The sequence below is a fragment of the Phaseolus vulgaris genome, chromosome 7 (genome assembly GCF_000499845.2).
Source record: "Phaseolus vulgaris cultivar G19833 chromosome 7, P. vulgaris v2.0, whole genome shotgun sequence".
NCBI lineage: Eukaryota > Viridiplantae > Streptophyta > Magnoliopsida > Fabales > Fabaceae > Phaseolus > Phaseolus vulgaris.
This window is the reverse complement of record NC_023753.2, coordinates 2,532,964-2,554,559: the sequence shown is the minus strand read 5'-3', so window position 1 is coordinate 2,554,559 and position 21,596 is coordinate 2,532,964. Positions and strand designations below refer to the sequence as shown.

Sequence of the window (21,596 nt, the reverse complement as noted above, 5' to 3'; positions counted from 1 at the left end):
TCTAACATTTCAAAATATTATATTATATTTTTTATTTATTAAAAAAATCATACTCTGTATTTAGCCGTATTACAAAACATTTTACATCAAAAGTTTGCTGATTTTTATAATAGTTATTTAAAAAAAATATTCATTTGTTAACTAGTTAATAGTAATAGACCCCTATTAGGTAGTTGTTTATAGTTAATGGTATAAAGTAAGTTATAAATGTAATGAATGTAGAGGCAAAATGGATGTGGAGAAAGTAGTAACGGTATACTGCAGGAGCGTCATTGTTTTCGTTACATTCCGTGGCTCCACCACACCAACCTATCTTATCTCCATAACATAATTCACTAATTTCAAAATTGTTTGAAAAATTATAATTAGTGATGTGCATTATTTGCAAGGATTGGTAAAAACAGTGATTTAGGAGAATTTGTAATTAATATTTAATGGATTTTTTTCTCTCTAACATGAGTGTCTTAGATGTACTCAGTTCATGAAATTATATTGGTTACTAAATAAATCCTATTTAAATTTTTTATTTTTAACTTGACACAAAATGTTAATGCTTTGTGAAGAAAGTTTAGTTGTTGCAAAATTTTAATTATTATAAAATTAAAATTATGTATAAAAATATAATATAAGATCATTTAAAGATTATATCATGTAATTAAATATATAATTTAACATATTAGTATATGTGATTTTAGTGTATGACGAGAGTTAGGTTTATCTCTTTCACAAAGTTCTAAAATTAATACACCAGTTGGTTATATCAACATGGTATTTTGTTGTCTAAAAATATTATGTATCAGTCACATTTTCACTAAATTCATTACTCAATTCACACACATCATATTGTTATTGAATATCAAATATTTAATTTATACACATATAAAAAAAAAATTCATTATAAAACAATAAAAATTATTACATAATAACTAAATAAATTAATTTATAAGATTTTTTTTAGCTTTAGCAAAAAATTGTCTAACTTGAACGAAAATTGTCTAACTTGAGCGAAAATGAATCCAAAATCAAGTTGAGAGTTTAGTCGAAACTTTAACTCTGGTTTTATTTGTTTGAGTGAAAATCTTGACGCTTGAACATAAATGAACCTAAAAATAAGATAAATTATTTTTGTTATATTTTTTATTGAACAAAACATCAGTAGCTGGAAGGTATCTTTAACTTAATGTGATCATTAAACTTTAAATATATTTTTTTTAGTTCCTCTAAACAATCATATGCTTAAAAAAAGAGTCATGAACAATAATTGTGTGAAGATTTTCACAACCATTCCAATGCAATCTTCTGGGTGAACTTCAATAAACTCTTAATCTAACTATGTTGTGGTCATCTTCAACTTAACAAAATGCATGAATCTATCTAAAGTGCATTTGGATAATGGTTTAAATGAATTAAAATGAACTATAATATGATATGACTGATGAATGAATATAATTATATTAATTGTTTGGCTAGAAAACATTTTGAAATATATTTCAATATGAAAATTTATACTTCAGTTTAGTTCAAAAAAATTCAATCTAAAGAGCGATTCAATAATTGAACAAATTGATGTAATTTTTATTTATGAAATTTGTTCTCGCCAACAAATTTGAATTAGATCATAGAGGTAATTTTCAAGTCGATGTGAGCATTATAAAATATGAGTATAGTGTGTATTTTATGAAATAATGTTTGCTTTTGTTTTTTGAGGTCATCTTCTATTTATAGATTTTCTTTTCATCATAATAATATCACAATACTAAATAAAGAATCATATATTTAATTTTTACAATAATATCAAAACGAATTAAATAATAAAAAATTTAATTCTATCTTTTATTTTCAGAACAATAAATAATAACAATCATTTTTCTAATTACCTCATATTAATTTTATATCTAAATCAAATCATATTATCAATATAACTCAACAACACATTTCCTATTTCTTATTGTTTTAATCAAATCAGTTATATAGAAGTCTGACACGCCGAGAACTGCAAGGATGGAGGCGGCGACGACTTGAGCGAGGCTATAGTGGCATGGATGCCGATAAAGATTTGAAGCAAATGGAGGCAAATTTTGAAGATCTGTGCTACGAGGATAAGATTCTGGTGTTTTTTAAAAACTCCTGAACGAGTGGAAGAAAGAGTTGCACGAGAAGCCGGAGTCGGAAAAAGACACGGCTGTTCAAGTTTTGTAGGAAGAAGGTTCTTCCTGATGACATTCGAGAGGCGCCATTGGTGGTGGTTGAATGCTGTATCAAGTAAATCCTCTACTACCTTGCATTTGCAGAGACATTTGAATCATAGATCACATAACCTCTTTATTAACTATACTATAGTAATAGTTAATTAATAATCCAAATGTAGCATGAAGATTGTACATAATTTTGGCTACAAATTATAAAATTGAGCTATAAAGCCTTTTTTTTTGTTCTTTTCATCCTCAATACTAATCAGCAATAAAATTAAAAATACTTCAAAATTTAATTTATTCTAATTTTAAGAATCATATTTTTACATTTTAATTTTAAATTCTTGTAGTTTTATATATAGAAAAATATTTCAGTTCTTATAATATATTTAAATTTTTTTCAATTTAGTTGAAAATAAAATAAAAACATCCTCCAGGTACAGTTACGTAAACATTTTACTTTCATTATATTAATCAGTCTACTAGCTGCAGTATTTTTAACTATAGATATAACAAATAATGTAAATAGTACAATGGTCAAAATAAATAATACAAAAAGTCTAAAAAATAATGACCAAACTAAAATAAGTAAACTTATAATATATTATTATCAATATTTTGAAATAAAATGTTAAAATATAAAATAAATATTATAGATAATATGTTGATTAAAATAAATTTTAATGTAATAATATGCAAATATACTCCACGGTCAAGTTGGTGTTATATTTTCTGAGTTTTTTTTAATGTTATTTCAAGTAATGTTTTTATAAATTATAAAATTTAACTCTTATTTTGGGATATCTTTCAATTTATACAATTTTGTTAGGTTTTTTTTTTTACAAATTTCTCGTAAATTCAAAGTGCTTGCTAATTATAGTATTGAGACAATCTAAAATTAGTATCATTATTAATCATATATTAAGGTAATTGTTTAATTAGTAATAACCGAATATTGAGTCGAAATAGTTCTCCAAAATATGTAGTTAAGATGATGAATTTACCAAAATCAAGTTATAATTAGACTATGTCGATAACCTAGTTAAACATTTCACTTACTAAATAATATAGTGAAGATGTATAAAAGTAATATATATTTAATCTAAGTGATTTATGATTATTTCTAAGAAAAATTCTAAAAAAAGAAATACAAAAATATGAAAAAGTTTTAGATTTGTTAAAATCGGTTACTAAATTAATAATTTACTTTTATATCTATTATTTAGTTTTTAAAATATTTTCATATATTTATTTTTTCTTTAATTTTTATTTTCTCAACTAATATTTGTAATAAAAGGTATTTATATTTTAAAAACTACATTTAAAGATAATTTTAACATTAAAAAACAACCTACTAACATTTATTGATTTAGTCAAATCAATCATATATACTAATAAATTTTCTACTCATTTAATTAAATAAATTATACATACTAATAAATTTTCTACTGAAATTCATATTACTTTTCTAAAAACAAACTATCTGTCTTCCCATTCACATTTTTTTTAAAATCAAAATTCTATTTTCAGATCCGACGAAACAGAGCTTATTTAATGAAAAGTCAAAACGGCGTAACGGGGGGCATGAGGTCGTCGAGTGAAACGACATGACATGATGGCGTTGCGTTAAATCGGAAATAGGGGAACGAAAGGTGTGGGAAGGAAAGAGAAGGAGAATGACGGAGAGTCGTATCCGAACGGTCGTAGAGGCCATTCACTCCTCTTCTTTCCAAGCCGTTATGCATCTCGCCGGTGGAGCATCTCAGGTTCTTCCTCTCTCTCTCTCTCTCTCTGTATTTGGTTGCACGCAGTGTTGAATGAATCAATAGTAATTGGACTTTTTTCAGACTGTGGGTTCGTTGCTATCAGTTCCTGGTGCTTCAAACACTGTGCTCGAAGTTGTGGTTCCTTACTCTAAGATGTCTCTCATACAGTTACTCGGAAAGGTCCTTTTCTATTCATCTTCTATATATAAATTCGCTTTTGTGTTTCTTCCCTTTTATTCTCACTGCTTTTGTTCGTTCCTGCAGATTCCATCCCAGTTTTGCAGCCAACAAACGGCCGAAGATATGGCTTTATTGGCTTATAATCGCGCTCTTAAGCTCTCCACGCCAGGTTCAATTTTGTCTCTGTTATTGCCGAATATTAATATTGTGTAAAAATTTACGAGTTGTGTGAAACATGGATGCTTTGGCTTTCTTAAAATGTTTTTATAATTCGGAGGATTGCGACTTCTTCTTTGTGTGTTGCAAAATGGAATAGTATGAACTGACGTGGTCTGCATTAAAACCTGTTGATTAGGATCCCCAGTTGTTGGTGTGGGTTTCACTGGCTCTTTGGCTAGCAGTCGTCCAAAACTCGGGGAACACAGGTATGTCTGCCTTATCTACAAAAATGGATAATGAAACCTCACTATGTTACGCTTCGGCGTAGCTTCTGAAAAGGTTACCATTGGCTTGTGCATTGTGTTACTGTATTGGTAATTTGGTATTGGACCAGTTTCCATCTCTCAGGCTTATTGCCATTCCGTCCGGGGATTCCCATTTTGGTTGAACATGTTGAACCCCTTTGTCTTTTATAGAGCTATCTTCTTATTTATGGCAATAAATTCATGTCTGGAAGCTTGGTTTGTGGGATTAGCTTTGTACGATCTTGTGAAATTACCCCAGGGATTGAAATAAGTGGACCCTACTTTGGTGAAAATAGGTGGGTTAAATTATAACGTGCTTAGGTTGGTAGATCAAATTTTGTTGGGTGAGACTTTCAGAAATCAGAAAGAGAGCTGCTGGAACCTTTTGGACAGCAATAAAATTGATAGAAAGCTTATCATCAACGCGAGATTCTTTTGTTAGAGAACATGTAATATTTTTTAATGTTCTCTTGCTATTGTTCACCCTGACTTCCTGTGAAGATATATTTTTCCTGAAGTTATTTTAGTAGAGGGAAAGCCTTGGCGCAATAGTAAGGTTGCTGCCTTGTGATTTGGATGTCATGTGTTCAGAAAACAGTCTTTCTAATTGTGGTTGTTGTGAGGTTACATTTATCCTCCCCAGAGCCCTTGTAGAAACCTTGTGCCCTGGACAGCAACTTGTATTAGTCATTAGTTTATTTAAAGGATACAACAAATTCTTGATACAAGCCATGCTCAACTACAGAGGCGTGTTTTACTTGTTTAACTTTTTGTTCATTTGCAGACTTTACATGTCAACAAGGACAGCTGACCAACTTTGGATATCAAGAGTGACCTTGACTAAGGTGCTATTATCCTATTCTTTCTTCGACGTGTTACTTTGAACTCAATACTTATAATGTGATATATATATATATATATATATGTATGTGTGTGTGTATGAGAGAGAGAGAGAGAGAGAGAGATTTGCTAACTTACACCCATTTAAATCTTCGAAGGCATAAGCTAGAAAGCTATAACTACAAATTTCTTAAAATGTTGAGAATATATACACGTTAGTTAGCATGTCTTGTATATATACACGTGTGTGTGTGTTATATTGTTTATGTAAATATTTATTTTTCTGCAAACTGTTCAATTCTAGGGGCTTCGCACTCGAGAAGAAGAGGATGGAGTTTCTAGTCATCTTTTAATCAAGGTGTGTGGCAGGTGTGAAAAATGTTGAGAATATTTTTGTTCTGCTATTTATATGTGCCTGAATTATTTCCTCTTATTTTTTTTTCCCTTTTCAAAGATTAGTATAAGAACATTGAAGATCTTGTAAAATGAGAATAGTAATAGTTGGAATCTAATCTTTAGTTTATTCCTTCACATTGTTTTAAAATCCGACTTTGATTTGACTTGCTTTTTGCTCCCTTTTCTGTTCTGGTTCTAGGCAATTGCAGATGCATGCAAAATTCGTGCAGCATCAATATCAGTATTGAGTGAATCAGATGTATCGGACGAAAGTGTAACACAATTCAGTGAAGATCAACAGTTAGAACAACTTATAAATGGTCAAATATGCTTTAAAATTTACCCGTTTGCAAATGGTATGGTAAAACTTTTGAGCAGAAGCTAAATTATTAGTTACATTTACATTCTACTTTCTTATTGATAAATTTGTTGCAGAGATACCTGCGGAAAGAAAAATAATAATGCCTGGTTCTTTCAATCCATTACATGATGGGCATCTCAAGCTTATGGAAGTTGCTACTCGGTACTTAAACTCATAATATTAGTTAAATGTTCAACTTCTTTATAGGTTAATTTATAATGGATTGGTCATAAAATATGAATTGCCTGTTATTTTTTCTAGTTTTATTTTAATATGCTTAATACGTGCCTTTCAAGAGACTACTTTCCCAATTTGAGTTTAGTAGTTAGTCTAAAATATTCTATTATACTGATATTTTTTAATAATATTAATGTTATTTATCGTAAGTAGCTTCCGCTGTAGTAAATAAATTATTTAAATTTGACATATGATGATAAAATTTCATACCTGATGAGTGTAAATTCTACATTATATTATAGATTAGAAACCAATACTTTTCTTTTCTATCTAATTAGGATCATATATCTGTATGCATGATGGCTCATTTAAATTTTGTTCATAATTTTATTTCAATATTTCTATTATTAAGAAGACATATATGCAGCATTTGTGGTGATGGGTATCCTTGCTTTGAAATATCTGCTGTCAATGCAGACAAACCTCCATTGTCAGTGTCTCAGATCAAAGACCGCGTCAAACAATTTGAAAAAGTTGGTGAGCTTCTTTTCTACTCTGCCTGATTCTACATTAAAATGGAATAGGTCTTAACTTCTAATGTACAAGTTTCTTTGTGAAGGGGATCTACTTCCATTTTTTTATCCAATAATGGGCTCTTAACTTTCCATTTTCATAGTGAATACAGAATGGGGTTCACATGTTCTAAATTCAATAATTAGGATAAGTCATGTGACAATATGATAATTGGAGTTTAATACCGTTTTTAGTGCTTAGTAGTATTATTTAATGCACCAACTGAAGTAATAAATGATTTCTTCAATTGCAGGAAAAACAGTAATTATATCGAATCAGCCTTATTTTTATAAGAAGGCTGAACTTTTTCCAGGCAGTGCTTTTGTAATTGGAGCTGACACAGCAGTGAGGCTTATTAATGTATGGAATTACTTTCTGCATGGATAAACCTTACTTGACTTTCATCATGTCGTATCCTGCATTTTTTTAAGCATCTGGTTTCTGCCGGCTGATGTCCCTGTTCCTTACACACACATACATTGTTTGTGGACAGTGGTTTTGTTATTGGGGAAAAACATGTTTTACTCGTTAGAACATTATTTCAGTTGCTCATGAAATTTTCTTATGCCTCAAGGGGTTAGAGCAATCTGACTGTCTTGTGTTTCCCCATTCCATTACATTTCAATCTGCCGTCCTCTAGTTTACGTCTTGGTATTCTTGAAATGGACTAATTTTGTGTGTATTTTTTTTAAGAATGTTTCTCAACATACGTAGTTTTTTTCTCTGGCACTCTAAAATATTGTTATTTCTCCTTAAGATAAGCTAGCTTAGTTCGATTGAGCTAATTGAGAAGAAATATTCCGACAGATTGACTGATTTTGATCAGGGACTAGGTATCAGATTGTCAACTTTAACTAACATATTGGCATAAAATTACTTTTTAATAAAAAAAGAAACTTTGAAAATATACCCTTTGAGTTTGCTTCTGCCACATAATTATGTTTATATAAAAGCCCCGAGAGTAAAGCAGAAAGGAAACATGTGGGTTTCTTTATTTAGAAAATGTTTTGTTTTCATTTACAAAATTGTCACTTTGTTTTCATTTTGTTTTCTGTTTTCGAAAACAGAAAACAAAATGAAAATAAGGTTATGTTGTTGTAATGAATATAGTGTAAACAAGAAAAATGAAACAAAATATTCTCTTAAATTAGAAACTGGTTACTATGAAGTAACAAGAAATATCTGATTCTTTGGTTCCTGTGTCTTTTTGCATTATTGTGTATGTCAAGACAGAAGTCTGAAAGGTATACGAGCTGATTAGTTCAGCATATAAAATTCTCAACTCGTATTTTCCTTGTAATAAGTTTACGTTTTTAGTTTGGTTTAATAAATTTTGTTAACTAATATGTTCAAATTGTTATATGTTACTCTTGCAGCCTAAATATTATGATGGTAACTACAACACGATGTTGAAGATACTAATTGGGTGTAAAGAAACAGGATGCACTTTCCTCGTGGGTGGTCGGAATGTAGATGGTGCTTTCAAGGTATTACTGCATAAGAAAATACGATTCTAGTTATGATATTTTTGAAAGTTCTGTGTTAGAGATTAGAGAAGCTATCGTGTGTTGTCACAGGTTCTTGACGATATTGATGTTCCAGAAGAACTAAAAGACATGTTCGTCTCCATTCCAGCCGAGCAGTTCCGCATGGATATATCCTCTACTGAATTAAGAAATAGAAGTGGGATGTAAATAATTTTATGGATCAGTATATACTCAAGGATGAAATCACTGACGACAAAAAAGAGGTTCATATTTTTTGAACTATCTTGTCATATACTCGGCATTTTTATCATGTAAGAAAAAATTAGGACATTTTCTTGATGTCTTGATCATGAACTCTGCTGTTTTGAAAAGAACTGTTGAGCATAGTGATTCATAAATGTATGTGTCAGACGCACAGAACATTCATCCACAAGACACGACACTTAAATCCGAAGATGGAGGCGTGTCTGTCATGTACATGTTTCGTAGTTTTCCAGTAGCTACCAGACAAAAATGTCTTTGCAATGTTGATTGAACGAGTGGAGGATGATTTAGACACGATGTTTTTAGTTAGTGGGGTTGAGGATAGTGCATGAATGTTGGTATCCTTACCTTTACTCCTCACCTCACCTCACCTCACAATAAAGAGACTTCTATGAGCTGTGATTTTGCTGCGTCTAGGATAGTTATCTTTTAGTACGATGCTTTGTGTTCCTAATTGTGAGAAGAAAATCAAACAGATACTATGACTATGAACTGAAAAAAATACCTATAGTGTGAACTGAAAAAAGGTTCCTGTATATACTGTGAGTTAGATGGAAACAAAATTATCTTTGTGTAATGTCAAAAGTTTCACATGTCAATTTTGATAACTAAACTCGGCTCAATTAAAACTCAACATATTGAATATGACTAGGCCAATCTAACTCACAATAGAACATAGACCCTCACTATTATTTTATAGAGTATGGGCACCCACCCACAAAAATCCAATACAAAATACCTACCCACCATACTTGCAATTTATAGGAAGAAAAATTGCTGTAGTCACCTTTGTGACACAGATTACAACTTGAAAGCACACTTTTTTTTTCACAACCCTTAAATGCAAAAGATCTTAGAGCGCCTCATATCAGTTATATTTTTGTAAGTATGCTATTTCTCTTGCATTTTAAGTCAGAGATACGAGTTTTTTACACGGCATTAAAAACGTTTATTAAATAAGCCAACTCAAACAAATTCAGAAAAAAAGTGTTTTTATTAGAACACAGTTTTGTAATCAATTACCACCTTCTTATAATTGATTAAATTGTTTATTTTCTTCTTCTTATAATCGATTAATCTACTATCCAATAAGTTAAATAAAGCATCTTTACACGACTTAAGTTTGATGTAATAAAAGTATGATGAATTAATTTGTTTGATATAATTAATTGAATCAGAAAGGGTGTCGAAGTTATACGCTTTCCCTATGGCGTTTATCTAATCATGATATTCTAAACTTTAAATACATTTTAAAAAAACAACTTAATCTATTCATAACTTTGTAATATTCTACAGCAATAAAATCTAACAATAAGAATTTTTAAATTATCTGATACTCAAATTTTTCTTTACAAAAACTTTTCTCAATACTAATAACATAATAATCAAATATATTAGAAATAGCACCTTTTAACACGGTCAGTAAAATCAAATTTCGCAATTATGTGCCTTTTGAACTTGTTTTGGCGCTCAAGGCAAATTAGAAAAGAGAATGAGGTAGTGTTTCTAAGACACACTCAACATTGCATAAACCCTACTTTTTTACCTTGCCTTTCATTACAGTGTGTTGTCTTTATCAAAATTCTTCATCAAGACATCTTTGGGACTTGTCCTGATCACATATTCATTCACAGTAAAAGGCTTGTCCCTCCCAACCAGAGTCAAAATAGCAAAAAGGCAAAGTAGAAAAATCATGTAACAAAATTTAACAAGTGGAGAGAAAGACAGATAGAAGATGACACACTTTTCATCAAGAATCCTAAATTTTAAATAAACTAATAAGAACTTCCAAGACTAGCTTAGGTTCGGATAAGATAAGATAAAATTTGGATAAAATAAAATAAACATGATCGAGCAAGTCAAAGTTAAAAAAACATGTTTTCTAAGTTTAAACAAACAAAAGTCAGAGCTTTAAATCTTTTAACAGCAGAAGACAGCATCTGTTATTATCACATATCATAAATACGTTTTATAAGAGGTAATGTTTTAGTCCTTTTTCTAAAACTCAACACCCTCCTTTGTCCTAGATCCAACTCTGTGTTCACTTTGCGTTTGTCGTTTCTCTACTTGAAAAAAAATGCATCTTTTTAAAATTCAGATTTCGCTTTCTGTTGCTAAATATATAATCTTGATATGAAGAATAAAGAAGAAAGAATAATAAAAAGGGAGAGACAGGTAGAGTGATTGGAATTCACACATTTACTTTGGGTAGTGTTGGTACAATCAATCATTTCATGTACAACAGCATCTTATACTATTTTGACCACAAAGAAGAAGACACAACCATGTGCCAAATAGATTCTCTCTCTCTCTCTAGTTAGTTCGTTAACCGCCACATGCTGAGCCACACCCGGCGGCGCAGGCTGAACCAGCGTTGCCATTGTTGTCTTCGGAGTTTCTTCTGGAGTTCTTGTGTAGTCCATCTGCACAGAAGACGATGATGGCTGCAAGAAGAGAGAGGGTGAGACAGAACAGGAAAACAAGAGTTTGAATTGGAAGGTGTTCAGGACCACCTTGGAGTTGGTAGTTGAATTGTCTGGCCATGTTGTTGTTGTTGTTGGAAGGCTGTGTTATGATGTTTGGGAAAGATAAAGAAATGGTGGTGGTGGCTACAAATGGTTACTGTCCCCCGGAACCACGAAAAGGTGACGTGGAACAGTCTCATGCAAACAAGGAAAAGGAAAAAGAACATGTGAATCTGAATGGTTCTAAAACTTCAATAATTATAATTACCCTGATTTCTTTTCACTTCATTTCTTTTATTTCTCTTTCTCTAATTCTACTCTTATTTATTATTTTCTTTTTTGTCTTCTCTGCTATAAAAGGCCAAATAAGGAAGAAAAAGTATAAAATTCCCATTATTTGAATCATAAAAATCTAAGTTGAAACCTTCTGGTATCCACATTTAACATGAAAAACCAAAAGGGTGTTCCACGTATCCACATTTAGACCAAATCCAAGCCCCAAAATCCAACCATGAACCAGGAAACTAGTATTCACACGAAGAGCTTGCAGAAAGCCTTACGTAACTTATCAGAAAGACATAGTTTTTATATTATCAGAGACAAATGATACTTTTACAACCATGACATTTGTATATAACTCTTTGAAAACTTTACTTTACCATGAAAGCATTAGTTTGCAATTATGACATAATACAATATAAATTTAAAATTCCTTATAAATACAATGAAATACATTACTTTACGGTTATGTTCTGACATGATACAGTATAATTTTAAAATTCCTTCATCTTTATAGATAGGATTTACATTTCAACAATTTTTTTCCTAATTATAATTTAAGTTGTCAACATATCATTAATACATTTTAAAAAAATTAAATTAAATTAAAATTTTAATAATAATGAAACAAAATTAGAATAATCAATAAATCATGGGACATAATAGGACATTTAAATAAAATAATATATATATTTAATCAATTATGTGTATGTTTTTAAAATAATTAATTATATAAAATGAGTTGAAGTGGAAAATTAAATAAATAAAAAGAATAAAATAAAAGAAGAAACTAAAGTAGATATAAAATGAAGAAAAAAATATAAGTAGACCATGTACAATATAAGAAAATCATGAAATAGAAACCAAATTTTAGAGACTAAAATAATTAGTTGTAATAGTAATTAAATTAGAAATCATTTTAGAAACTAAAACAAAAATTGGTTTATAAATTAGTTTCTATTATTGTTAAATAGTTTCTAAATTGGTATCTAATTAGCAATCAAGGTTTTAACTACCAATTATTTAGTTTCTAAATTTGGTCTCTAAAACCTTGGTTGCTAATTAGATACCAATTTAGAAACTATTTAACAATAATATAAACTAATTTAGAAAGCAATTTTTGTTTTAGTTTCTAAAATGTTTTCTAATTTAATTAGTATTGCAACTAATTATTTTGGTTTCTAAAAATTGGTTTCTATTTGATGATTTTCGTGTAGTGGTAGGATTGTTGTTTTGAAATTTAACTAGAGTATTGATTTATTTTTTAGCGGTAAATTAAAAAGTAAAAATTGTGGCAATTATGTATATGTTTGGTTTGGTGGATTTTGAATGATGCGGCTAAAATTTCAGTCCATTATATTTTGTTTACTTTTTGTATGCTGAAATAATTGTAATTTCTGAAACAAGAGTTATTATATTCACATATTTCACATATCAATGCTTTAGTTGACACGTATACGTCTTTATAATCATTAAGTTAAAACATATTTTAAAGGAGTAAAAAAAAACTAAACGTTTAATATTATCACTTTGACAAGAAACATGACTATATGAAAATATAAGAATAACTCTAAAAATGATTTTTTTTTTCAATAATAACTTCAAAAAATACTTATATTTAAAAGACGACTATTTAACTTTATAATATAGAAGTGAATTGAATGTCACTATTTTTTCTAAAATATTATTAAAAGTTAAAAATAATTATCTATCACCATATGTCAAAGAAATTTATTTAATTTAAATTTTAACTTTCAAAATGATTGTATATAATGTTACTTATTATTAATTTTAATTATATAAAGTAAAAGTTACTATAATGATGGTGTTTGGTTATTCTTGGAGGTGGGCTTGCCTAGGAAGCCCTCTTTTCATACACATTAGACACTCATCCCAACCCATCACGACTGTTTCTTCCTGCACCTCCATACCTTCTTGTGCCATCCCCATAAATTTTTCATATTCCAAAAATATCCTTTTCAATATTCTGGATTACATAATCCAAAAGTCTTTTTCTAGATTCAGAATTAGCTTCCGAATTATGTAATCCGGAAGTCTTTTGTGATTAGCTTCTGGATTACATAATCCGGAAGTCTTTTATATACATAAGATTAGCTTCCGGATTATGTAATCCGGAAGCCTTTTTTTCAGATGTGTTATTAGCTTCCGGATTACATAATCCAGAAGTCTTTTCTAAATATGAAATTGACTTCCGGATTATGTAATCCGGATATATTCCGGATTACATAATCCATAGGCTTATTATTTCAAATCCAAGGAGTGGAAAAAAAAATGATAAAATGGTATTTTCACATTTAGTATGGGGTGGCACAAGAAGGTATGGAGGTGTAGGAAGAAAGAGTCACCCATCACTGTCTCCATCTTTTTTACAAATTCTTATTTTTCCAAATCAAAGGTTAATCCAATTTAATTTACATGTCAATTCATTTATGTATATTAATTCATTCAAATAATAATAAAAAAAGACATCCTAACTAGCACCTATTTCAAAGCTGATTACTTTAAATTCTGGATTAATATGAATTTACGTATTTAATGATAAGTAAGTGCAAATAGGGTAAATTTGCAAACTCAGTTTTTGTTTTGTTTGAGAGAAGATGAATATAATTATATTCGAGTTGAGTATGAGTATTTATGTTCTGGTATTGCAATGAAAAGGTGGAAATAGATAGTTTAAGTACAATAATTAGTACCACGATTGCATTAAGTGAACTAAAATGTGAGATTCATTAGTTGCATTAAAAGTGAAGCACAGGATCTGAGACAAATGAATTGACACAAAAACTGTGGCAAGAGTTGTCAGCAAAGTTAGGAGTTTGAATTCAGAAATGTATGACCTCGGAAAACAGCTTCCAATTAATTGTAACATCATTCATGCCAATAAGAGATGTGACTTCATACTGAAGATTCACTCATTCCCAATCAAGAACAACCTTATAACACATCAAAATGGTCTGAACTATAGTGAAGAAAAGAAACAATAAATACACCATGTAATTCTTCTACTTTCAAAACAACCTCTTGGTAGTTGCAACAACATTGGGATATCAATAAATGAAAGCACCACTGCCACAAAATAGAATAGATCAACAAATCTAACATAAGACAGATATCCCAGTATAGACAAATAGTATGTGTGAAACAATAACTTTAATGAGAAGGCTGGGAAGAAGTTCTAGTAGAACACTGCTCAGAAGCATTGGCAAGGCCTTGCAACATTCTCAAAATCTCACTTGTGTCTTCCAAGTAATACTTGGCCTTGCTTGGTTTCTGACCAACAGTGCAAGGAAACACTTCAGCAACTGGAGACAGTAGTGCCCTTGCATTCATTATCACCCCAAACATGTCCTCGTCTGATCTGTCATCTCCAATGCACAGAACAAAATCTGGAATCACTCCCTTTTGTTTCATTTTTGAGAGAAGACGTTCTGCTACAATACCCTTACTCACACCCTGCACCAAAACTCCAACAAGAGGAGATAGTCAACCACATTTCATGACTTCAACCACTAAATTAACTTCTCTCATATACACAAGTTCTTGAGAAGTAATCAAATCCCAAAATGCATTCCAACTATGGCACTACTACAATTAAATCACCCTGAAGTCACACAACTATAGATGCATGCAACTAAATATGACCAACCTAAAATTAGATCAAAAGTTTAAAGATGTTTTATAACTGACCTGAGGTTTTACTTCCACAATGTTTGGACTACTTTTAACCGAAACGGGCTCATTGGCAAGAACACTTTCCAGATGATCAAGAAGCTCCTTAGCTTGACATGAACCAAAGTCTCGGTCTGCATACTCGTAGTTCCAAACAAGAGCACTTTCTTTGGTCTCTATGTTAGAACCATCAGTTGTTTCCACATACAATTGCATAACCGGCGCAGCAATCTGTTTCCACTCAAAATCCGCTACTGGAACACATGTTTCCCATTCTGCATTTTGATTTGTCCTGGACAAACAAATAAGATAAACTTCAGCTTTAGTACACAGGCAAGCTCTGCCAGAGAAAAGTACTTTTCCTCAGCATTCTATCATATATAAAATGAAACAGTGAGTTTATTTTGCGGTTAACAATAGAAAAGCCAAATATGATCCCTCAATCCCATCACACTTGGGACAGAAGATTCAAACTTCATCATTCTTAAAATTAAGAAATTAAAACTAGTAAAAATGAAAAACGTTTGCAGTAACCACAAACTCTTCGTGTTCCTAAAACACAAGGTAAAAGGATGTACCTTACAAAATAACCATGCTCAGCAGCAATTCCCATCCTTTCACAAGAAGAAAACCATTCGGTAAGAGTATTTCTCTCCCTTCCACTTACAATGAAAACACAATTCTTGGTGTCCCTGCACAAGATGTTCAAGATGCCAACAGCTTCAGCATTAGGTGTCGTACTCATAGATCCTGGCTGCACCATAGTACCATCATAATCCAAAAGAATTGCTCGGTGCTTGGTCCTCTTATAAGCTGAAACAATATGTTCCACAGATAGCTTTCTAAAGTTTGGATCCAAAGCAATTACTCGAAAGCCTAAACCAAAACCAATTCCCCAGCATCGCCTCCTTAGATGATCTCTACATGCCCTTTCCAGATCCTGCAAGAAGCTACGTGCCCAATATCCAACATCATGCGTACTAACATATCTATAATGTTTCTCGTGCCGCATCTGCTTTTCAGCCTCTGGAACCATCAGTGCAGAATCCATAGCTTCAGCAACAGCATCAATGTTCCACGGATTCACTCGAATTGCCCCACTCAGCGAAGGGGAGCAGCCAATGAACTCGGACACCACCAGCATACTCCTCTTTTGAGTATGTGGGTCTGTCCCTAAGATCTCATCTATCTTCTCACTTCCTTGTCTACAAATGATGTATTCATAGGGTATAAGGTTCATCCCATCTCTCACTGCTGTAACAAGGCAACATTCAGCAATCACATAATAAGCAATTCGCTCGTAACTCTGAAGTGGTCTATCTATCAAGACTACAGGTGTGTATCCAGACCTTCCAAAGGTATTATTTATCCTCTTCACCGTGGCATAAGTTTCACTTTGCACCTCCTGCACATCCTTTCCGCGGCCTCTTGCAGGGTTTGCAATTTGAACCAGGACAACTCTGCCCCTCTTATCAGGATGTTGCAAAAGCAATTGTTCCATGGCCAAAAGTTTTAAGCTGATTCCTTTGAAGATATCCATGTCATCAACCCCGAGCAGCACAGTTTGGTCTTTGAACCGCATTTTTAACTCTGCAACCTTGCTTTCTGTCTCAGGAAGACTCATGACTGATTGGAGCTGACCTATATGAATACCAACAGGAAGAATCTTAATGCTTACAGTTCTTCCATAGTACTCAAGACCAATGTAGCCCCGCTTGGACTGGTAAGAAATTCCAAGCATTCTACTGCAACAGGAGAGGAAATGCCTGGCATAATCAAAAGTATGAAACCCAATAAGGTCAGAATTCAGAAGAGCTCTAAGAAGTTCGTCCCTGACAGGAAGGGTTCGGTATATCTCAGAGGAAGGAAAGGGACTGTGGAGGAAGAATCCTAGTCTCACCCTGTTAAATCTCTTTCTCAAAAATGTTGGAAGTACCATCAGATGATAGTCATGAACCCACACAAAGTCATCATCAGGGCTAATGACTTCCATCACTTTATCAGCAAATATCTTGTTCACAGAAACATAAGCTTGCCAAAGGGACCTATCGAATCTACCACCAAGATCAGGCGACAGCGGAAGCATGTAGTGAAATAAAGGCCACAGATGTTGTTTGCAGAATCCATGATAGAATTTACTAAAAAGCTCAGGAGGGAGAAAAGTGGGCACGCATTTGAAAGTGTCCAGCAAGTACTGAGCAACATCATCTTGCTCACTCGGCTCAATCTCTTCTTTAAGACAACCAATATAGATAGTTTCCACATCATCCCCAAGATCATCTTGCAGCTGCAAAAGAAGTGAGTCCTCGTCCCATGTAAACTCCCAACTACCATTGTCCTTTCTGCGTGCCTTCAGTGGAAGCTGGTTACCCACAATGATCATCCTCTCTTGAGAGACTGAGGATGGAGTATCAGAGCCAACACTGTTGCTGGACTCATCATCTAGTTCAGACAGTACTCCGGCAACAGTTGCCACTCGAGGTAGCCTTTTCTTCTCGCGACCGAAACTTGGGGAGCCACAGGAAGTAAGATCTAACAAGTTGGAATATGACCTTGAAGCCATTTTGATGATGAGCTTTGGTGGACAAGATGCAGAAGCAGACTTATATCAATCGTTCACTTCACAGTCCTTCAAACAATCATAGTAAGGATGAAATTTCAGAAATCTGAAAAAAACATAAAAGACATTTATACCCTGAAACTAAAAAGTCCAGCAGAATCCAAATAATCTAATGTTACATCACATGGAAGGTCCATAACAAAAGTTTTATGTGTTTTCTTTTGCACCTCAGGATTTCAGAAAATTCAGGTTTGGCAGATAGTACTCATGGGAAAATAGCAGAGAAGGAGATTAATCTAAAATCTCACACTACAACAGTAAAACCCTCCAGCTAGGCTTGAGTGTAGCTGTATACTTTAATGACAAATTATGCTTCAAACATTACCACGTTCAACGAGAAAGGTAACCTTGGCAACAATTTGAGAAAATCCTAAACAGAGAACAATTGAGTCTATTAATAGAATTAATAATAATAACAATAATAATAATACCACCTACCAAAAAGAAACAGAAAATCCTCCAGTAACACTGAGAACTGGAGCAACGCTAAGGATGGCTGCGTGAACACTTAATCGATCCAAACACCAAGATGTCTAAAAATGCACGATTAGCCCATCTTCCTTTGATAAACGAAGAAGCTCAACATTTTTAGTTGTTGTGTAGAAAATGGTGCAGTGTAGCAAAAAGATGAATGAATGAACAGAAGAGGAAGAAAGGGAGAAGCTTTTGACAACGCAACAAAGAAAATCGTAGCCTTTGAAAAGAAGAAGCAAGAGAGAGGTGGTGTGAGTTGAGATATGAGAGACAGACACCAAAAGATTCTTCCTTCCTTTGTCTTCTCAGTCACACACACAAACACTGAGCTTAGTGAGCAATTGTGTCAACTGGGAATCCCTTTTCTCTTACTTTTGGCTACAAAAACAGAAAATTCATAGTGATAATTTTTGCCTCTAGCACCCAACTAACGACAAATTGGATGTCTTTATAATAAGAACTTGATTCTCTCCCTCTCCTCAAACACACGCACACCCTCACCATGTCTCTTTCTCAGTGATGTGTGATGACACGACTACCCCATCACAGTAAACTCCAACATCCTTAACCACGGTTAGTTTTCCTTAATGAGACATTAACTTCACCTAACCCCGCTCAAATGTGACGGTGCTGCTTCGTTGCGACCACTAACACACGTTTAATGTTAATGTCCCACAGCGCGTGTAACCACATCACAAATTTTCCAGTTCCAGCATATATTCCCTTGTCATTTCTCTTGTTTACAAACAGGACTTAAGTGTCTTTTTAATTAAGGTCCAAATTACTGTTTCACTTTCTTAATCTCCCAATTAGCTTTGCTATTATTTCTACCCTCAATCACATAGGATTACTCATTAATAATTCATTATGTTAAAAATTTATAAATTTACTCTAAGCAAACATAAATTTAAATTCTTAAAGTTTATTTAATATTATATAACTTGTACAAAATACAAAATGGGTCAAACAACTCATATATCATACTTGTACTATTGGAGATTCTAATTATTTAAAATGTTTAATTTGTAGAAATTATTGACCTCAGAATTTGCTGCAGTGGGTATTAGACTCAGTATTAATGAAAACAATTGCAATATTTGTCTCATTTAAAAATATATAAAAAAATGCCACAAGTGTCTAATAGTTAGAACTTGCTTGATGAACACACTAATTCTTCACTGTTGTATCTGGTCACAACATATTTGGTTGAATTTTTATAATTTTTTTTTAAAAACTATAAAAGAATATTGCTGACTTATACAGGCTAATATAAAATATGATTCAAATCTTGAGCATTTTTTACTTCTTTTCAGTCATGGAGGCTCTCATCAATAAAATTATAAAATATATACGATTGTTAATAAACTCTCTTAAAAATTGGAAGAAATTATTTTAATATAACATATTTGAAAACATCATCAAACTTGGTTGCATTCAGCAAAACTCCACATTTGAAGTCATAAATAGTTTTATCGCTATCCCAACAGAAGTCACCCAATGAAGTGGTACGTAATCTTTTCTGTAATTTTTAGAAATCATAGTATAGAAGACAACAAGATTTAGATTATTCCTGTCAAATCATATTTTTTTTATGCTAGTAAGTTTTTATTTTCCTCTGTATTTTTATATTTTTTGTATTTATGGATGAAATTTTATGACATAATAAAAAAAAATGTAAATCTTTGCTACAGTGAGATTGGAGTAATATGTTTGGTTTTTTTAATTATATTTCGTTGAAAAAGGTTAGAATTATTGTATTTTTAAATTTTTTTGAAAAAACATGATTTCAGAGTAAAGAAAATTATTATAATTTAATCAACTTGAGTTTATGTGAGTAAAATCCTATATTATACAAATGAGAATTTTATTTTATTTTTTTAATGTGTTATTAGTTTGTTAAGAATTGTTTTTTTTATGGTTGGGAAAGATTTTTTTTTCAGGTACCGTACATAGCTTGAAAAGTATGATCTTGTGGTCTGGATTTAACTTGTAATGTGCGATCTGCTGGTCTGAAATTGGCTTGGAATGCGTGATCTGGTGGTATGAACTTGGTTTGGAAGGTGTGATATGGTGGTCTGAACTTGACTCGGAAGGCGTGATCTGGTGGTCTGAACTTGACTCGGAAGGCATGATCTGGTGGCCGGACTAACTTGGAAGACGTGATCTGGTGGTCTGAACTTGACTTGGAAGGCGTGATCTGGTGGTTTGGACTTGGTTTGGAAGAAGTGATCTGGTGGTCTGAACTTGACTCCGAAGGCATGATCTGGTGGTTCGGACTTGGCTTGGAAGAAGTGATCTGGTGGTCTGAACTTGACTCGGAAGGCATGATTTGGTGGCCGGACTTGACTTGAAAGAAGTGATCTGGTGGTCTAGACTTGGTTTGAAAGAAGTGATCTGGTGGTCTAAACTTGACTCGGAAGGCGTGATTTAGTGGTTCGGACTTGGCTTGGAAGAAGTGATCTGGTGGTCTAACCTTGACTTGGAAGGCATGATCTGGTGGTCCGGCTTGGCTTGGAATAAGTGATCTGGTGGTCTGAACTTTACTTGGAAGGCGTGATTCGGTTGTCCAGACTCGACTTGAAAGAAGTGATCTGTTGGTCTTGACTGGAGTGCAAGTCATTGGGATTATCATAGACAGTTAGAAAAAAGATATATTTCAGTGAATGATACTACAGTAGAGTTTTCTGCTGAAAATTTTGGTATTGCAGTTCTCTATACAAAATTGTGCATTTAAATTTAGTGAACATAATTGTGCTTGAACATTCTTCTTGTGAATGAGTTGAGATATTTTGCTAATAAAAAATTTGTTAAGAATTAATTTTTCAAATTTTCATTTATATGCAAACTCGAGAAATGTCATTCATATATATATATATATTATTTTAACATCGAGGTTGTTACTATTTTAATTTTTTTAAGAATTCTAATTTCTAGTAAAATATTATGTTTTTCTATTGTTAAAATGATTATTACTGATTTAAAATACTCTCACATCAAAATTCACTTTAAATGTAAAAAAACATTAGACAAACGCTATTATTTGATTTAGCTAGATCAAGGACTAAAGACTTCTAATCCCAATCTCTAATTTGTATAATTTATATTTTCTTTTCTTCTCTTCAACTTAATTATAATCCAAAACGAAACATTGATTATCTTCATACAAAAATACAAATTGAAATGCACTTTACAAAATATATATAAAGTATCTGATACTTATTCTATTTAGTATTAATTAGGAGAATTAGTAAAAAAAAAGAGCTTAAGAATATAAATTAATGAAAAAAGTAGAAGTTACCTAGCTGGCAAAAAAAGGCCTGACAAAAAATATTTCTCTGCATATTTTTTCTTAAGTGCCCTTTATATGT

General features: G+C 32.1%; 2 protein-coding genes and 1 long non-coding RNA gene across 5 annotated transcripts; 1 reads left to right on the top strand and 2 right to left on the bottom strand.

The window, feature by feature from the left end:
* The first annotated feature begins 3,677 nt into the window (after positions 1–3,677).
* Positions 3,678–8,994, top strand: LOC137828193 (uncharacterized). 2 transcript variants are annotated; one of them, XM_068634659.1, is made up of 12 exons: positions 3,678–3,958; positions 4,040–4,138; positions 4,223–4,307; positions 4,494–4,563; positions 5,387–5,447; positions 5,747–5,800; positions 6,038–6,194; positions 6,274–6,361; positions 6,804–6,913; positions 7,203–7,309; positions 8,326–8,436; positions 8,527–8,994. In XM_068634659.1, exons 1-12 carry the CDS (start codon positions 3,869–3,871, stop codon positions 8,641–8,643), a joined length of 1,149 nt encoding a protein of 382 aa, XP_068490760.1. In that variant the 5' UTR covers positions 3,678–3,868; the 3' UTR covers positions 8,644–8,994. The 2 variants fall into 2 exon arrangements, with proteins under 2 accessions (XP_068490760.1, XP_068490762.1); XM_068634661.1 differs by lacking the exons at positions 8,326–8,436; positions 8,527–8,994 and adding an exon at positions 7,716–7,782 and having other exon boundaries at positions 3,730–3,958; positions 7,203–7,360.
* Positions 8,995–10,881: 1,887 nt separating this feature from the next.
* On the bottom strand, positions 10,882–11,342 carry LOC137828192 (uncharacterized). Its single transcript, XR_011083833.1, has 2 exons — positions 11,214–11,342; positions 10,882–11,144 (listed from the first exon to the last, which is right to left on the bottom strand). It is a non-coding gene; the product is annotated as an uncharacterized lncRNA (long non-coding RNA).
* A 2,954-nt stretch (positions 11,343–14,296) lies between these two features.
* On the bottom strand, positions 14,297–18,966 carry LOC137827615 (alpha,alpha-trehalose-phosphate synthase [UDP-forming] 5-like). 2 transcript variants are annotated; one of them, XM_068633823.1, is made up of 4 exons: positions 18,193–18,966; positions 15,713–17,800; positions 15,153–15,426; positions 14,297–14,918 (listed from the first exon to the last, which is right to left on the bottom strand). In XM_068633823.1, exons 2-4 carry the CDS (start codon positions 17,695–17,697, stop codon positions 14,616–14,618), a joined length of 2,562 nt encoding a protein of 853 aa, XP_068489924.1. In that variant the 5' UTR covers positions 17,698–17,800; positions 18,193–18,966; the 3' UTR covers positions 14,297–14,615. The 2 variants fall into 2 exon arrangements, with proteins under 2 accessions (XP_068489924.1, XP_068489925.1); XM_068633824.1 differs by having other exon boundaries at positions 15,713–17,763; positions 18,193–18,865.
* Between the last annotated feature and the right edge of the window lie 2,630 nt (positions 18,967–21,596).